This window comes from Microplitis mediator, chromosome 7, assembly GCF_029852145.1.
Source record: "Microplitis mediator isolate UGA2020A chromosome 7, iyMicMedi2.1, whole genome shotgun sequence".
NCBI lineage: Eukaryota > Metazoa > Arthropoda > Insecta > Hymenoptera > Braconidae > Microplitis > Microplitis mediator.
This window is the reverse complement of record NC_079975.1, coordinates 2,296,167-2,314,669: the sequence shown is the minus strand read 5'-3', so window position 1 is coordinate 2,314,669 and position 18,503 is coordinate 2,296,167. Positions and strand designations below refer to the sequence as shown.

Below are 18,503 nucleotides of genomic sequence, written 5' to 3'. Positions count from 1 at the left end.
AAAACTGGAAACTTACTGACAGTTGACAAGCTAGATTTTTTTATTCAATTGACAGTTGGCGCGGATGGAAACCGCGGGAAATTTAAATTCTGGGTGATGATTTTTTAGTCTGCGCACAAACGCTGGATTATCCAACATCTAGATATAAAAAATATATAAGTAGGACCGTCCCAACCTAACCTTCATCCTGAGAAATAAAAAATATATCATTTATAAGTAAATAATTTATATAAATAAAAATATGTCACTGAATGTATTTAGGTATCGAGGTTTATACTCAATTCGTAATCAATTGAAATTGAAATCCGGGTTTTCCCACGGGTCCCAATCATCAGTATTTAATGATGTTGTCATTCGTAATGTAAGTAAATGATTTAAGTAAATTTATAATTATTTACAAATTAATATTTTACTGAAAGAAGCAGACATTAGACAATTTTTGAATTTTTATAAACTAATTGTAAGTAAAATACTATTTTTGAAACATGAAAAAAAAATTATTTCTAAAAGTATTTTTATGTTCATTTAAGGGGTAACGGTAACCGATTTTCAATTCAATTTAATTCACGTACAAACATTGGAAACCGGAAATAGAGAGTCTTTGGGGTTTTTTAAAACCTTAACAGAGGGCTAGAAATTTCGTATTCTCAAAATTTCTAATTCGTCTTCGAGAAAAATTGTTTTAAAATTCTCATTTACTCTACGAGTGCAACAAAGACAGTCCCGTTCATTTTTCTGAGTGCGAGAAAGAGGTCCGGTTGCGTATCCCCTTAAAATAAATTAATTTTTTTAATGATTGTTATTTTAGTATAATAAATTAATATAATTTTGTTATTTATTACAATTAATTAAATTTTTTTTATTCTATAATTGATAGGAGTTATTGTTAAAGAAAGTACTTTTATTACCAGCAATTTACGTAACAAGATTACTGTAAGTTCAATTGCCGAAATTGAATTATCCCCGGAAATATATATAAGTCCATAAATCTTTATCAAACATAATAATAATAATAATTATTATTATTATTTTAAATGACACTGACGTCAGCTAACGTCTAATAATTTTCAAATTTAAAAAAAAAATGATAAATTATAAAAAAAAAATATTTCAAAAAATTGCACTTATAGTTTTTTTAATTTCCTACATGTGCGTATTTTTTTTTCTATTAATTTAGTGAAAAAAAACCGAAAATTGTTAATTGTCTGCTAACTGCAAGATCAATGATACTGAAGTCAGCAGACAATCGTCAATTTTCGAATTTTGTTTTCAACCATTGAAAATAAAAAAAAAAATAAACCAAAAATATGGACATGTAGAAAATTAAATAAACTATAAGTGCAATTTTTCAAAATTTTTTTTTTATAATTCATAGTTTTTATAAAAATCAAAAAATTATTAGACGTCGGTCAACTTCAATATCATAGTCAGCCGAGGTCTAATAATTTAAAAATTTTTTTTTAAATGATAAATTATGAAAAAAAAAAGTATTTGACAAAACTGCACCAGTAGTTTTTAAAATTTTCTACAAGTGCATATTTTTAATTTATTTTTTTTTACTTAATTTGTTGAAAAAAAAACCGAAAATTGTTGATTGTCTGCTAACTGCAAGATCATTATTTTTATTATTTTAATTAGTGATAAAATTTTCCAATTATAGAAACGTTTTTACTACGTTGCCATGCTCGTATTATATTTAGTAATAAAAACAAAACTAAATAAATATGTACAACTGGATTCTCACACTATCTTAAAGAGATAGTAAACTTCCAATCATATTATCCCTACTTATAACACTCAGGGTCATGTAATGTCAAATTTGTAGATCGCAATTCCCCTCAGATACTCAAAACTCCTCATACTTGCTCTCGTATCACTTCTCTCATATTTTTTTTTCCTTGTTTTCCATCATTTTTATTTCTCCAAAAATGGTTTGTTTGTTTTTACACAAGAAAATAAATTATTTTATTTTTATAAATAATAATTAATGAATTAATTACTTTATAGAGTTCAGATAAATCTTATCGCCTTGAACGTGACACATTCGGAGAACTAAAAGTACCAGCTGATAAATATTATGGAGCGCAAACTTTAAGATCTGTTATGAATTTTCCCATTGGGGATAATTCTGAACGTATGCCAGTAAGTAAATAAATTATTTTATTAAATTTAAATGCTCTGGTGATTACTCTATTTTTTTTTTATTATTATCAGTATCGAGTAATAGTCGCAATGGGAATTTTAAAAAAAGCAGCAGCAGAAGTAAACAAAGAATTCGGTCTGGACCCAAAGGTAGCTGAGGCCATTAGCAAAGCCGCGGATGACGTAATCAGCGGTAAACTTTACGAGGATCACTTTCCACTAGTGATCTGGCAAACAGGTTCGGGAACTCAGACCAACATGAACACGAATGAAGTAATATCGAACCGGGCGATTGAAATTCTCGGCGGAGAACTGGGCTCCAAGAAACCTGTTCATCCTAACGATCATGTCAACATGTCGCAGAGTTCAAACGACACTTTCCCAACTGCTATGCACATCGCAGTCGCTCTGGAGATAAATAAAATTCTATTACCCGGATTGGCGCAGCTGCACGCGGCACTCAAGGCCAAATCCGAGGCCTGGAAAGACATCATCAAGATTGGAAGAACCCACACGCAGGACGCAGTCCCGCTTACTTTGGGTCAGGAGTTTTCTGCGTACGCTACCCAAGTCGAGTATGGAATCGCGAGAGTAAAAGACACTTTGCCGCGGCTGTATCAGCTGGCGCTGGGAGGAACTGCCGTTGGTACCGGGTTGAACACGAGGAAAGGATTCGCTGAGAAGACCGCCGCTAAAATAGCAGCGCTCACTGGCTACCCTTTCGTCACTGCTCCTAATAAATTTGAGGCACTGGCCGCTCACGACGCCATCGTTGAAGTTCACGGTGCTCTGAACACAGTCGCAGTCTCCCTCATGAAGGTAAATAATATTTCTTACCCTACGTTCCACATTAATCGAGAATTTTATCATTAATTTTGCTCAACAGATCGCCAATGACATAAGATTTTTGGGCAGCGGACCCCGTTGTGGACTCGGCGAGTTATCGCTTCCGGAAAACGAACCCGGGAGCTCCATCATGCCGGGGAAAGTGAACCCAACCCAGTGCGAAGCCATAACGATGGTCTGCGCCCAAGTGATGGGCAACCACGTGGCCACAACTGTCGGCGGCAGCAACGGCCACTTTGAACTCAATGTCTTCAAACCTGTGATGGTCGCCAACACCCTGAGATCTGCGAGACTTCTCGGAGACTCTGCAGCTGCGTTCACCAAAAACTGCGTCGTCGGTATTGAGCCGAACATCGACAACATCAACAAAATTATGAACGAAAGTCTGATGCTAGTCACTGCCTTGAACCCACATATTGGATACGATAAAGTCAGTACTCACTTTTTTTTATATATAATATAGTAATAAAAGGAGTGATGACTGATATATTTAATTTGTTTACAGGCTGCCGCGATTGCCAAACAAGCGCACAAACAAAAATTGACTTTAAAAGAGTCGGCGTTGAAAAATGGCCTCACTGAAGAACAATTCAATCAGTGGGTGAGACCAGAGCAAATGTTGGGACCTAAGTAACTTTCATACTGTTCATAATATATGTGAAGAATGTGTGTATGATTTATTGTCATCAAATTTCATTTTCACAAAATCATACTTAATTATTGTTATTATTATTATTGTTAATTAATTAATTGCGTTGTATGAATTTAAATGAAATTATTGTTTCAAATAATTATAGAAAAAAAAATAAAGTAATTTAAAATATTAAGTGACATTACTTTGAAAAATAAAAAATAAAAATTTTTATCTACTCATTTTAGACCGTAGAAAAAAAATGAAATCTTTTAAAAATGAAATCTTGCCTTAAAAAAAAAAATATTAGAGTTTTCGTAACTTGTGAACTAAAAAGTTTAGCGCTTTGACTTGTAGGACTTTTTTTGTTTTTTAAAAAAAATAAAATCATCAACAAAATTGTCTTGAAATTTTTATCGTCTGTTTTGTAGTCAACGCTCTGAAAAAAAAAGATAAATTTTATCGAGAAAATTATTTTTTCACAAGATAACATTTTAAGAAATCTATTATAATTTTTTCTACCACCGGTATACGTAAGGTCGTAAGATCATCGCATTTGAGAATTATCTACCATGTGTCAGAATAATCTACGATACATTTTTCTTGCTTTGCACGATAGTTAGTATCAAGAAATGTTTGCTGGAACTAAGTACTGTTTTAATTCACTCCGAAATTACCCACGTGTTTGTAAGCATGCGGTGACTGTAAGAAATTATGCGAAGGTTGGAATCATTGGGGTGCCTTTTGAAAAAGGCCAGGTGAGTAAGCGCTTAATTATTTACTGTCATTACAATTAATTACTTACTTAATTAATTAGAAAAAAGAAGGTGTCGCACAGGGCCCAGATGCAATCAGAAAAGCTGGACTTTTACCAGAGCTAATAAATCTCGGTAATGAAAATTAATTATGTAATAAATATTTAATAATAATAAAAATAATTTACCAATAGGACTAGACGTCAAAGACTTCGGGAATATAAAATATGAAACGAAATCAGTACAAGGTATTGATAATATGGCTCATCTGAGTGAAGTGGCCGGTTGTACGTACAAAGTATCCGAGACAGTGGCAGCGGTGATGAAAGAAGGAAGGACTGTCGTGACTCTTGGAGGAGATCACAGCGTGGGTGTGGGGACCATCGACGGCCACGTGAGGACCAAGGGTAGCAACGTCGCCGTGCTGTGGGTCGACGCCCATGCTGACTTGAATACCAACAAGACCAGCGACAGTGGTAACGTTCATGGAATGCCCGTAGCGCTTTTGACATCCGAGTTGTCCGATTACTGGCCCCATTTGCCTGGCATGGACTGGCAGAAGCCGATGTTAGTTTTTTTCAACCCCAGCAAGCTCGATAATAATAATAATAATTAATAATTAATAATTAAATTTATACAGGCTGTCCATCAGGAATGTAGCGTACATTGGATTGCGATCTGTTGATAAATATGAGAGATTAGTGATTGAAAAATTTGGTATCACTGCATTTGGAATGGAAGACGTTGAGAGACACGGCATCCACCAGGTTGTTCACATGGCTTTAGAACGAATAGATCCTCACAGTGAAAAATCAATTCATGTTAGTTTTGATATCGATGCGCTGGATCCTCTGGAAGCTCCTAGCACTGGAACTCTGGGTATTTTATTTAAATTATAATTGTCCATAATACCAATGGGCAGTGTTACAATTCTACTTACAACATCTCTACTCACTCACAATTTTACTCAGCCTCAACTCTACTCAGTTTTTTTTACTCAGGTTTAACTCAGCTTCAACTCTACTCACGTATTTTAGCTTATCGATAAAATCTTGGCAATTCTTTGAGTAGAGTTGTAGCTGAGTAAAAATATAACTGACTAGAGTTAAACCTGAGTTTAAAAAATCAGTGAGTAGAGTTGAGGCTGAGTAAAGTTGTGAGTGAGTAGAGTTGTAGTTACTTCTCTTGAGTACAGATGTTGTGAGTAGAATTGTAACACTGCCTACTCATTTACTTCTTCACTCAGCCTCAAATCTACTCACAGTTTTTTTTACTCAGGTTTAACTCAGCTACAACTCTTCTCTCGTATTTTAGCCCATCGATAAAATCTTAGCAATTTTTAGTGAGTAGAGTTGAGGCTGTGAAGAAGTAAATGAGTAGAGTTATAACCATTTCCCTTGAATAGAGAGATGTTGTGAGTAGACATTTAACACTGCCAGCTTGGGCTGAAAAAATTTTAAATAAAAATAAAAATGAATGTTAATTATTTTAGCACGAGGAGGACTGACTTTGAGAGAAGGAATTCACTTAATGGAACAGGTTCACAGGACCAACAGATTAAATGCCATCGATTTAGTTGAAGTAAATCCCCAAATAGGCGACAGCAGGTCCGTGGAACTGACGACTGAAGCCGCGGTCTACATTTTACAAGCCGCCCTCGGGTACAATCGCCGTGGAATAAAAGTACCTGCAGGAATAACAGACATGCCGCTTCAAACATTCAACTAATTATCTTCTATATTTACATCATACTTTATTGTCATTTTTAATCCATACAATTTTCTTTGGTTTCGTAAGAACTTCCAATAAAATTTTATTTATTTCAACTGCATTATTGCCGTCATTTTTTTTATTCTCGTCTACGGTGATCCAGTAGGTGAGATTACCGGAAGCATTGGCGCCCTTGACCGGTACCGTGTAATACTTTGACTGCTTGTACACTCCGAAGTACTTTTTGTCTCCAATATGCATCGTTCCTTCCTGTTTTATTGGTTCGCCCAGCAGTTTCTTGGACTCATCATGTGCAGTCAGATAATCCATGGCTTCATTGTAATACGGCGAAACTCTTACTGTTTTTTTAATCAAAAAACGAAAACCCCAACCACTCAGTCCTAGTACAGCTGCACCACCAATCGCTACTTTTGATAGAGTTTCCAGTGATGGCATTTTTATTTAAAAATCACTGACTGATGACTTAGAGTTTTATAGGTTAGCCATCATCTGCACCAGCAAATTATTTTTGGAGATCATGCAGATAAAAAAAAATTACCAGAGGTTAACTGAGACCCAGGACCAACCGGAACTTGATCAAATGAAACATTTAAAAATTTGTTACACAACACGCTTAGTTTTGTAGCTTTCTATCGTCGAGAATCTCCACATGTCCGCGGGCACATGTCAATAATAATCAATCAAACTCTTTTCAGCCAGAGAGTGAACTTCGGAATCGCCCCCGCTGATTATTTAAAATTTGCGCGTGCGCAGGAAAAAGCGGGAGAATATTTAGCGCATTAAAGACCCAGAGTAGAAGGAAAACCGGAAACACCCGAGGGGAAATAAATTTTTGAAATGATCCTGAAGTTAGTTGACAATCATGAGTGGGAATGTAGCAGATGAGTGAACATTTGTAAATTTAAAATGAATGAATTAATTAATTTGAAAAAAATGCGCGTCCTGATTTGTCCATTATTTGTATGTGTATTTTTTAATTTTTTTTCTGGTTATATTTTTTTTATTGATTCAGAAATTTGAAAAATTGTCAATTGTCAGCTGCATTTACACTCATTAGATTTAGAAATTTTTGAATTTTTTTTTTAATGAATAAATTACAAAAATAAGAAAAACTAAAAATATGCACATGTAAAAAATTAAAAAAGCTACAGGTGGAATTTTTTGAAATATTTTTTTTTTTATAATATTTTGTCAAAAAAAAAATCAAAAAAAATTATTAGATGTCGGCTAATTTATTATCCTGAAGTTAGTAGACAATTATTCATTTTCGGATTTTATTTTCACCAAATAAATTACAAAAATAAAAATATGCACTCACAGAAAATTAAAAAAGCTACAGGTGCAATTTTTCGAATTCTTTTTTTTTATAATTTATCGTTTCTAAAAAAATCAAAATAATTATTAGACACGGGCTAATTTTAGTATCATATTTTGAGTGTGACTGTAGCTGACAATTGTCCATTTTTTGAATTTAATAATAAATGAATAAAATGTAAGTACAGTGAAATTTTAAAAATGCATATTTAGATAATAAGAGTGAGAGTAGCAGACATCAGACAAATTTAAAATTATTAATGAATAGAGTAAATTATTAATAAAATAAAATTTTGAAAAATGCGTATTTAAAAAATTTAAAAATTAATAAGTGCATTTTTTAAAAATATTATTTTTTAAATTATTTGCTCTATTCATTTATAATTTTAAATTTGTCTAATCTCTGCTAAGTTCACACTCATCACATTTTAGTCCATTATTTTAATTGTCACATTTTCCACAGAGCGTTGACATCTTCGTCCGCACCTAAGATTGAAATCCACTTCCGATTGGACAACTGGTGATATATTATGTCCATATCCTCGCCGTGGTCGTGGTCATCACAATCACCATCACCACCAGGTTCTAATTGTCCTTCTCACTTTACACCGACACTCTTACCCGTTACCAGTCTGTGCTCTCCTACTAATTATTATTCTTCGTCTTATTTCATCTCACAGTTACTTACACCAATTAAATCAACACATCAACATTTAAGTGTAAAAGGGCGTAATGATAATAATGCGATGTGCTGATGATCTGATCAGCTAAAATACACACAAGCTCTCATGTTCTCTTACGTCAAGTGTCCAGTGTGTCAATAGAATAATATTTTTGTTTTCATCCAACCGCTATTTATTCAAAATGGTAAGTTCACTTTTTTATTTATCAACTCAACCAACAATCATCTGTCAACAAATTATTTTATTTTACTATTTTACTCTACGATCCTCCGCAAATAATTTAATTATAAATCCTAACCTCAATCTCTAGTTTTTTTTTGTAATTTCGCAATAGTTCTTTGTTTCCTATTACTTGCGATTACTTCCTATGACTTATCGAGTGATCAAGACCTCGGTAATTTAGAAATTACATTTTTTTTATTAATTACTGATGCTATTAATTATTTGGTGATGAATTTTTGTGGTGGGATCGGTTCTGTAATGAGTAATTTGATGACTGATAAAAAAACACGTGTCTTTTTGTTTCAGCATAAGTTGAAATTCTCACAGAAGGACAAAGTTAAAAAGTTTATAACTTTTACTCAAACTGGTGAGCAGACTGCGATTTATTGTCTCGCTCAAAATGACTGGAAATTAGACTTGGCGAGTGATAATTATTTTCAAAACCCAGATGCTTATTACAAGGAACCGAAGAATTCGGTTGATAAAAAAAAATTGGAGATTTTGTACACTCGGTATCAAGGTAAGTGTAGTTTTGGGTAAATAAATATGATGATGAGAGCAACGGGGGATGGAAAATAAAAAAGTTTGGCTTTGGCAACATTCAGAATTATAAGGAAATTTATTTGCTTGGTTCTGTTGATTTAGATCCCAATGAAACGAATAAAATAACAGAAGATGGCATCATGAAGTTCTTGGATGACCTGGGGTTGAGTCCAGAAAGCAAATTGGTGCTGATAATAGCATGGAAGTTTAGAGCGGAGGCTCAATGTGAATTTTCGAAGGACGAATTTATGAATGGAATGGTTGAGTTGAGGTATTTATTTTAAATAAAGTTTGTTGGCAATTAACAATTTTCGGATTTTCTTTTAATGAATCAGTTGAAAAAAAAAAAGACTAAAAATATGCACGTGTAGAAGATTAAAAGAACTATAGGTGCCATTTTTAAAATAATTTATCGCTTTGAAAAAAAAAAATCCTAAAATTATTAGATTTCGGTCAACTTCGGTATAATTTTTTTTAGGTGTAAATTATAAGTATTTAATATTTATTGTTTTACAGCGTAGACAGTGTAGACAAACTAAAAGCCAGGTTGCATAGTCTGGAGAATGAACTAAAAGATCCACTGAAATTCAAAGACTTTTACCATTTCACTTTTAATTATGCGAAAAACGCAGGGCAGAAAGGACTGGATCTGGACATGGCCATTGCGTACTGGAATATTGTCATGAAAGATAAATTTAAATTTTTAGATCTCTGGTGCCAATTTTTGCAGGTATTTTTAAATTTTAATTACTGCACTGAGCGTAAATTAATTATTACCCTAGACTGAGTAATTTTTTAAATTAATAAAATATTAAAAACAAAAAATTTGATACATAATTTTATGACACAATTGCAGAAGGGGGTGTCGCTTATTGTGAAAATGGGGGGTCGGGGGGTCTAAGGAAACGCGACGTTCGCAGCTTATCAAAAATTTTTAAAATTTTTAAAAATTTTATTTTTTTGTTACGATAAAAAGTCATTCGTTTCATATTTTTTAATATATATAAATATTTCTATGTATATATTTCCGTCATAATGGAGGGGGGGGGGGGGTAAAAAGGTAAAATTTTACGTGACGTATTTTATGAACGGCCCTGGGGTCCAATAATTTTAAACAAAATTTTTTAAATAATTGACCTAAAATTTCAAATTAATTTTTGGCGCTCAGTGTATAAAATAAAATAAATAATTTTTATTAACGTATAATTTAATAATTAAATAAATAAATATTACAGGAACATCACAAGAGATCGATTCCAAAAGACACGTGGAATCTTTTACTAGACTTCGCTTCAATGATAAACGCCGACATGAGTAATTACGACGAAGAAGGAGCCTGGCCGGTGCTCATTGATGATTTTGTAGAATGGGCACAGCCTCGGGTTCGTCAATCTCACTAATAAACCTCCACCTCTAGCTCTAATACATTTTTACAAAAAAAAAATGTTGTATCATTTAATTATTTAAATAATTATTTATTCCATGTTATTGTTGAAGGGAACTTGAAACTAGTTATAAATTAAATAACAAAGGAATTTACGGTTTATATCTTATCAATAGTTGATCTATTTTTAAAAACTACGTGATAATCCAGTTGGCACGCTATCGCCCCCCCCCCCTCTTTTAACTCTCACTATTGTTTAATAATAATTCGATTTATTAAAATAAAAAACAATTTCACTGCGCTTACGATCCACGGAGTTGAGCAGCAAATAAAAATGATAAATTTTTATTCAGTTGCCAATTAAATATCAGTGTCGCTCAACAATTAAAAATATTTATAAGCATTTTCAGTTGCATTACAAAAAAATATAAATTAATGAGTATAATTTTTTTTACTTTGTCTTCTCTCATTTAAAACTAGACCGATAAAAAAAAAATTAAGCTTCGATTTTCTTGCGTGTGTATATAGACGTATTAGTAATTATTCTGTTATCAATGTATTTACTTGTCATATATTTAAATAATTTTTTTTAAATACACTTGTAAAAATACATAAACAGAATATTATTTAATATATAATTTTATCGGTTTTTATGCTTGAATAATTTTTTTATTTTTTTCTAAGATTCTTAAATATTTTTTTTTTTTTAAATAAAAAGACTTAATGAGTTTGAAAAATAAAATTTGAACGTAATTAACATTAATTAGTTTACGCTAGTTGTAATGTGTATTATATTACTTTAAGGACAAAGATAACTGAAGAGAAAATGATAAAATAATAATTTTATCTTATATATTCTTTAATAAATATAATAATAAGTATGGACGAATGTGTGGGTATTGGAGTTGATATTTTTGAGCTTAAGGGCATTCTCAGATACACTGCCCGTCTCTTTTTAAAAATATGTAATTACATTCAAATGTCAAGCGTATCAATTTTATCAATTAGTAAAAAAAAAAAAAAAAATTGAAGCATTGATTGAAAAAAAAAAAGATTTCGCTGCGATTTTTAAAAAATTACTTTCAGTAGAAATTAATTGGGAGTCAAACAAAATTTGGGAAATAAATTTCAGTAAAATCTTCATGTCAATTTTATTATTAGAATTTTAAAATTTTTTAGGGTAAAGTTCATTAAAAAAATTTCGTTTTACTCCTAATTGATGAGAACCAAGTCATTTTTTTTTCTATCTCAGTTAATTGCAATCACGTCGTCCTTTTTTCAAGTAATGTTTTAATTTTTATTTTATTAATTGATTAAAAATTTTGATACGCTTGAAAATTTGTAAGAAGTGGAGGCAGTTTTTGAGAATGGCCTTAAATTTGATAAATAGTTACTAGAAAAAATAAAAAAGTTAATGAAACTTGCTTGTAAATGTTAAATTAAATTTTGAGCTATTAGATTTCTTTGTAATCTTTAACAAAAAATATAAAAAATTGAATTTAACGTAACGAATTGTTGGCAGGCTACAACATGATATTTTTTGGACGTCTTAGACTTGTATTTTGTTAATAAGTAAAAGGTTGAATAAATATTTACCAGATAAACATTATTTAAATAAACTTTTACGTTTAAGTACTTTGAGAGAGTGACTTTGTATATAATGTAAATAAGTATAACGATATTGAAGTACAGTATGAAGTAGTTTTAAAACTTTGCTGTTTCAAAAATTTAAAAAAATAAACAAACTAAAACTGAAACTTAATACTTTTTTTTTTTTATTACTTTCAATAGATTCTTTATTTTTTAAAGTTGATGCTACGAGTGGTGGTGACAATTATGGTAAAGAAATGTAAGTTCATACTGGCTGGGTTTTAAGTTGAAGCAGTTGTTTAAAACGTCATTGATAAACCAGGCGCAAAGATGCTGGAGATTTGCCATTTTTGCCTTTTAAAATAAATATGATACTGAAGTTAGCAGACGTGTAATAATTTTTTGATTTTTTTTTAGACGATAAAAAATTTTAAAAAAAATATTTGGAAAAATTGCACCTGAAGTTTTTTAAATTTTCTACATGTGCATATTTTTATATTATTTTTTTGCAGTTGATTTATTGAAAAACGAAAATTCAAAAATTTTTAAATGTCTGCTAACTTCAGGATCATAAATAAATACATTTTTTTTTTTTAATTATAATAGTACAGATATTTATGTGTGACATTAAATCTGAAAAATGGAGTAAAATGGGCCCGCATTTATTCTCTTTTACTTCAGAGACGGAATTGGCCACTCAAAATTTCTGGCAAAAATTAAAGTCTTATTTTAGCCCGACAAATTTTTACTCAAATAATTTTTCATTTTAAATGATTTTCAAGGAGTAGATACTTGACATAGACCCAACTATTTATTTAAATCTTTAAAAAATTAAATTTCATAACTTTTGAATTTTTTTAAAATTCTTATTTTCCCGCGTTTCGAATTTTGGTACTCACGCCTGGATCTTACCGACACTAAATATTTTTTTTTATTGAAATTTTTTTCTCAGGGCCCACTTTTCCACCCTTTCCTCCTATATTTCATTAAAATTAAAGAAAAACTACCTGAGCAATGACTAAGCCTCGATGAGTATTTCCAGAACAAACGTGTCCATGTGAATCAAACAGAATTATTTTATCAGTAATCTCTTGGAATAAAAAGAGCACAGTGCGTCCACCCGTGATAAGCAACATTATCAAATTATCAGCCTTGGGTTTTCTGTACCAGTCCTCAAGAAATTCTCTAATATTCGAATGCAACATGTCAATGTCTTCTTTAAAAATTCTGAACTTCTACAAGATGACAACGTCCAGTTTTACAAGTCGACCTTTAGTTATCTAAGACAATTTTCGTATTTTTTTACCCATTCCCTGAGAGTTGCCAGACGATTCCCTCCAAACTTGAGAGCTTCATCAGCGCTCAGATACCGATGGGCCACCAGAGCCTGCTCTATTATCCTGGCATGAGTTTTGTTCCCTTCGATTATTGATTCGGCTACGAAGATCATCAGCCGGGGAGACTTTTCTATGCTCCAGAGCTGCAATCTCGAGTGACAAATTCTCTGAGCGACCAGAAGACATATCAGAGTGCAGGCTTCGCTAGCTGATAAAATAAACCATCAAAATATTTTAATTAAATTGCTGATTAATTACAAATTTATTTCAAGTACTTGATTGTCCAGGCGGATAGCGGCTCTGGGAAAATTTAGGACAGTACCAATAAACTTGGATGTCTTTTGCTGGATAATCTTTTACGAAAGATGGAAATTTTGAATCAAAAAGAGGCGGGAGTGTCATAATTATTTTGAATTCACAATTTTTTCATTTTTTTGAGCCACATTTAAATTTAATTGATCATCGCAAATTTAATTTTGAATCTTCGGGTTTGTCACCGGATATCAAGCGGTAAAATTATTTACAATAATTACAATTATTCTGTTAATATTTTACTTTTAATTTAAACTTTTTTAATTAATAGTAATGATAATTTAAAATTTTAAATGACATTTGTGATAAATAAACATAGTAAATAAATTACATTTATTTTGACCTGAAAGTAAAAAGAGACAGAAGAGCGACAGCAAAATGGCAGCAGTCAAATTTGGTCCTCATTTAAAAGAATTGAGAATTTTGTTATGCCAGACCTCGAAATCTAGTCAAGGTGTCAGGTAAATTATTTTTAAATTAATTAATTATCTATTTATTAATTTCTATTAATTTGAATTCTTTAATTATTTAAATTTAACAAAATAAAATTGTAATCGATCTCATAGGTTATGTTTTTTTTTTATATATTTATTTCACAGCTGATATTTAATTATTATTACAGAGAATTTATAGAAAAAGAGTATGTCCCTTTGAAACTGAGTAACCCGAAGTTTCCAGTTCTTATCAGAGAATGTTCGTCAATAGAACCGCGACTTTATGCGCGATATGGTAAGCAATTTTATTTAATAAAATTTTCATATTTACTCGATTTAAATTACGAGTTTCAATGCCTGGTTAATCAGTCGAAACTCGGTTTAAAGTTTCAATAATCAGTTTTTTATCCAAGGAAGTCTCCAACTTCTACCTGCTAAATTAATTTCTTCAGTTGATTTCAGTCCTGTCAGAATCAGAACTAACCAAATTATAGTTAATTAAATTTACACATACGCTAGTGCTTTTAAATTTTCTAATTGCGACTGACCTGGACATTTAAACTCGAAGTTTAATCCAGGAATTATAAAAATCTGTGGCAAAGTAGACGATTTCAGAGTTAATCAATTCTGGTCTCCTCTAGTTATCAATTTTTTGAACTCCGGTCACGAGATCAAGATCGTCGAAAAAAAAAAAATTATTCAATGCAATAGAAATGATTAAAAACAATTTAATTCTAATACTCTAGATATAAATTCATCATTAAGTAAATCATTTCCTGTAATCAGGGGAGTTCAGTAAAAAAAGGGCCTGTCCGGATTGCTCTGGACACTTAAAAAATCAGGACATGTCCAGGAAAATCCGGATGGGTGGCAACCCTAGACTCGTCTGAAATCGTTTTGTGATTCCTTGCTACAGAATAATATTTTAATGGTACCAGCGTCGAAACTTAAAGTTTCAGTGTCTCTACAGCCAGTGGAAAGAAGATAATTTCAGTCCAAAGCTGTGAATAAATTTTAGCAAACGTTCAAATTTTGAATTCCTTTAGTCAGTGGGCAGAAAAATTTGTGTTACGTCTCTTGGAAAGATTTCAAACCATTCATTGTATTTACGTAAATGACAGCTCTGACTACGATTAAATTTTATAAAAATTAGTATGAATAATAAATAGTATTTATAGTTCCCGCTTAATTATTAATTGCAAGTGACAATTTAATAGTTGAAGACACCATTGGTCGAAAATTAACTTTTTTCTTACTGACTGCCGACACTGAAACTTCAAGTTCCAATGCAATCAATGAGATGAACGATTTCATGCGGGTGATGTCAGTCATCTTCACCCTGGTCTGAAGTTGTCTTGTTTCATCCCTCGTCACACAAAATACTATTTAATAAATCCAATTACTAATTTTTAAAATTTCTTATTTTATAGAATTCGGCAAAGAGGCTTCCGTATCTCTAGATAATTTAAAACCAGATCAAATTCTCCAAAAAGTAAAACAACTCGCGGCTTCAAAACCCTGAAAGTAAAAAATAAAAATGTTGATTCGTGTACATTAAAAATAGGTATTTTTAGTTGTTACGTTAATTAAAAATAATAAATTAGCAATTAAAATAAAATAGTTAATGGTATGCATTGATTTGATTTATTTTCTATAATACATATTTAGATACTTTAACAGATAATACTATTTATCAAAATAATATTTTGTTTATTTTATTTAAATAATTTCCTCAATTTTTTGAATCGTTAATTATATTACGCACTAATTGATCAACATTAAAATAAATGGTGCGCATATTTATTGACGTCTAGTTTCTAAAAATCAATACATTGTTTAACCGCTTGAATTGTTGGATGTCTCGTAAATATTCTAATCCTCAGAGAACGGAGGCAGTCCAAACAGTTCAGGTTTAAATTCTTCTAGACTGTGTAGCACCATCGTAGCTTTTTTGGTCAGTTCCTTTGGTAGATTTTCGTCAGGTACCATAACGACTTGCATACCAGCGCTCACGGCCGCTTGCACGCCATTCGGCGCATCTTCAAAGACTAGACACTGGTGAAAACAAATACTATTATGTCAGTACTGCATTAAATCCATACGTCAAAAGCTCAAGTCAGTAGTCATGTTCGTTTCATGCTGGCCTTGAATTTTTAGCGTAAAAAAAATCAATACCTGGGACGGTTGAACGGGATCTGAGTCGGAGAATCTGCTGGCGGCAACAAGGAATATATCCGGTGCTGGTTTTCCTTTTTTTACATCAGGATCCGAGCCGCCCAGGACGCGATGATGGAAAAGTTCGAAAATCGGCTTAAGATTTCTCGTCTTTAGCTCGTAGCTGCTCTCGCTAGAACTCGTTGCGAGTGCGATCGGAATGTTGTGTTTATGCAAATGTCGTAACAATCGTTCAGCTCCTTTATTAAATAAAAATAATAGTAATTAATTATTATAAATATTTAAGTAATTATAAACGATAATTAAACAAATAATTTAGCGTGCAATACACACGTTGATCGTGAATGACTGTACAAATAATAATAAATATGACGTGAAGACGATGTAGCAGATTCAAAAAGTGGTACATGACATTATATTATTAATTGTTCCATATATTTCTTTTCTATATGTAAATAAAAAATAAATAAACAAATTAATTACACACGGTGTGGTATTTTAAATAAAATAAAATATGATACTGAAGTTAGCCGACGTCTAATCATTTTTTAATTCAAAAAAAAAATATTTTAAAAAATTCCACCTGTAGTTTTTTGAATTTTCTAAATGTGCATTTTTTTTTTTTTTTTTATTTATTGAAAAATAAACCGAAAATTTTAAATTGTCTGCTCACTTCTGTATCATTGAAGTCAGCAGACGTCTAATAATTTTTGAATTTTTTTTTTCAAAGTAATAAATTATTAAAAAAAATATTTAGAAAAATTGCACCTGTAGTTTTTAAAATTTTCTACATGTGCATTTTTTTTTTTTTATTTATTGGAAAATAAACCGAAAATTTTAAATTGTCTGCTAACTTCTGTATCATTGAAGTCAGCAGACGTCTAATAATTTTTGAATTTTTTTTAAAGTAATAAATTATTAAAAAAAATATTTAGAAAAATTGCACCTGTAGTTTTTTAAATTTTCTACCCGTGCATATTTTTTTTCTTCATTAATTGATTTATTGATAAAAAAACGAAAATTGTTTATCGTCTGCTAACTTCAGGGTCATAATAAATCCATAATATTTTAAAAATAAAGCATGATAATAAAAAATAATTTCTAACTACGCGCTGACATTAAAATACAATTTGGGGATGAATCAGCATTAAAGCTGTAGATTATGTAACAAATGAATCAGCCTCATTGATGTTAGTTAACGTACATAAGAATAAAAAAAAATAAAAAAAGTTGAATATTAGTAGCAATTAAAATCGATAGGTAAAAATAAAACCATAAAACACCTGGCATCAGTCTAACTTGGACGAATAATTCCTGCTGTAATTGGTGGTACTTAGATTGAACCTCTTCTATACTCAAGGGTAGTTTGTAATAATCAATAATAATTTCAATTCCTACAACCTCAGGACGTCCAAGGACTTGATATGTCACATCACCGCAGTAACTATGCCCAAATTCCGATACTATTTTATTGTATATTGTCTTGTACACGCTTTCAGAATCTGCACAGTTAAAAATAAACCAAAGCTCATTAAATTCGTTCACTAAAATTCAAACCTGGCATCAGTTTGCTCTCTGGAAATAATTTATCATATTGCGGCTTCAGCTGCTCCAAAAATTCTTCAGGTGACAGCGGGACCTCGAGCATCTCCACTATTTTCTTCGCACTCTCGTACATGTGGAACCCCATCGTCATGGCCTTGATCTCCCACGTGAATGTTTTTCCGTACTTATTTAACACGTTATTAAATGCCTCTGTGTAACGATACTCAGTATCTATTTTTTTTTTATTAAAAAACAATAGCAATTAATTCGAATAATAAAGAGAATAACATTTTTATTAACAGTAATTAGTGTGTACTATTTTATGAACGTCACAAATAAGTCAAGTTCAAAGTCATTACCAATTCAACGTGTAATCTACTAGTGAAATAAAATAAAATATTCATTATTATTGCTCACAAAAAATTCAAATTTTCTATAGAAATAAAATGACAGATAATTCAAATAAATTTTTAATTTTAAAATATTTTATTAATTAAAAAATTTACTTACCAATAAGCAGACCGTCCATGTCAAATAAAACGTGAGTTACTTTTTTATAATCGTCAGCCATTTTTTGAAGTATTGTTTATAAATAATTTGAATACTTATTTTAAAATAAATAGATTTTTAAAAATTAATTAAGTATTTGAAATAAAACTAATTGGCAGTCATGGACGCATAACACCCGGGTACTGAAATTTGAAAGAGAACTTGAATGTGTCGTCAGCTGACAATGAGACCAAGCCACCTAGACCAACCTCCCCCACTTGGGCCCCCAGTCCCCACCACCCACTCAATGATCTGTCTCTTTTTTTATTTCTCACTTCTTGCGCGAGTACTTGCGCGTTGCGCACGTGAT

At 31.3% G+C, this 18,503-nt stretch overlaps 6 protein-coding genes across 8 annotated transcripts; 4 read left to right on the top strand and 2 right to left on the bottom strand.

Moving 5' to 3' along the window:
- Window positions 1–145: 145 nt before the first annotated feature.
- Window positions 146–3,811, top strand: LOC130671829 (fumarate hydratase, mitochondrial-like). Of its 2 annotated transcripts, none has more exons than XM_057475920.1 (5): window positions 146–361; window positions 2,008–2,142; window positions 2,215–2,961; window positions 3,029–3,418; window positions 3,494–3,811. In XM_057475920.1, exons 1-5 carry the CDS (start codon window positions 242–244, stop codon window positions 3,620–3,622), a joined length of 1,521 nt encoding a protein of 506 aa, XP_057331903.1. In that variant the 5' UTR covers window positions 146–241; the 3' UTR covers window positions 3,623–3,811. The 2 variants fall into 2 exon arrangements, with proteins under 2 accessions (XP_057331903.1, XP_057331904.1); XM_057475921.1 differs by lacking the exon at window positions 146–361 and adding an exon at window positions 1,785–1,931.
- Window positions 3,812–4,051: 240 nt separating this feature from the next.
- On the top strand, window positions 4,052–6,205 carry LOC130671841 (arginase, hepatic). Its single transcript, XM_057475938.1, has 5 exons — window positions 4,052–4,377; window positions 4,437–4,509; window positions 4,569–4,941; window positions 5,015–5,253; window positions 5,867–6,205. Exons 1-5 carry the CDS (start codon window positions 4,252–4,254, stop codon window positions 6,100–6,102), a joined length of 1,047 nt encoding a protein of 348 aa, XP_057331921.1. The 5' UTR covers window positions 4,052–4,251; the 3' UTR covers window positions 6,103–6,205.
- A 1,748-nt stretch (window positions 6,206–7,953) lies between these two features.
- Window positions 7,954–12,003, top strand: LOC130671847 (DCN1-like protein 1). Its single transcript, XM_057475947.1, has 5 exons — window positions 7,954–8,286; window positions 8,631–8,844; window positions 8,970–9,138; window positions 9,384–9,597; window positions 10,103–12,003. Exons 1-5 carry the CDS (start codon window positions 8,284–8,286, stop codon window positions 10,265–10,267), a joined length of 765 nt encoding a protein of 254 aa, XP_057331930.1. The 5' UTR covers window positions 7,954–8,283; the 3' UTR covers window positions 10,268–12,003.
- A 63-nt stretch (window positions 12,004–12,066) lies between these two features.
- On the bottom strand, window positions 12,067–13,970 carry LOC130671848 (uncharacterized). Its single transcript, XM_057475948.1, has 4 exons — window positions 13,454–13,970; window positions 13,148–13,386; window positions 12,849–13,076; window positions 12,067–12,195 (listed from the first exon to the last, which is right to left on the bottom strand). Exons 1-4 carry the CDS (start codon window positions 13,578–13,580, stop codon window positions 12,067–12,069), a joined length of 723 nt encoding a protein of 240 aa, XP_057331931.1. The 5' UTR covers window positions 13,581–13,970.
- On the top strand, window positions 13,822–15,554 carry LOC130671852 (NADH dehydrogenase [ubiquinone] 1 alpha subcomplex subunit 2). The gene is made up of 3 exons (XM_057475956.1): window positions 13,822–13,951; window positions 14,113–14,219; window positions 15,355–15,554. The coding sequence occupies exons 1-3, from the start codon at window positions 13,869–13,871 to the stop codon at window positions 15,444–15,446; spliced, it is 282 nt and encodes a 93-aa protein (XP_057331939.1). The 5' UTR covers window positions 13,822–13,868; the 3' UTR covers window positions 15,447–15,554.
- Window positions 15,546–18,393, bottom strand: LOC130671849 (pseudouridine-5'-phosphatase-like). 2 transcript variants are annotated; one of them, XM_057475951.1, is made up of 4 exons: window positions 18,155–18,393; window positions 17,657–17,875; window positions 16,100–16,338; window positions 15,546–15,979 (listed from the first exon to the last, which is right to left on the bottom strand). In XM_057475951.1, the coding sequence occupies exons 1-4, from the start codon at window positions 18,213–18,215 to the stop codon at window positions 15,797–15,799; spliced, it is 702 nt and encodes a 233-aa protein (XP_057331934.1). In that variant the 5' UTR covers window positions 18,216–18,393; the 3' UTR covers window positions 15,546–15,796. The 2 variants fall into 2 exon arrangements, with proteins under 2 accessions (XP_057331934.1, XP_057331933.1); XM_057475950.1 differs by lacking the exon at window positions 17,657–17,875 and adding an exon at window positions 17,383–17,601 and having other exon boundaries at window positions 18,155–18,390.
- Between the last annotated feature and the right edge of the window lie 110 nt (window positions 18,394–18,503).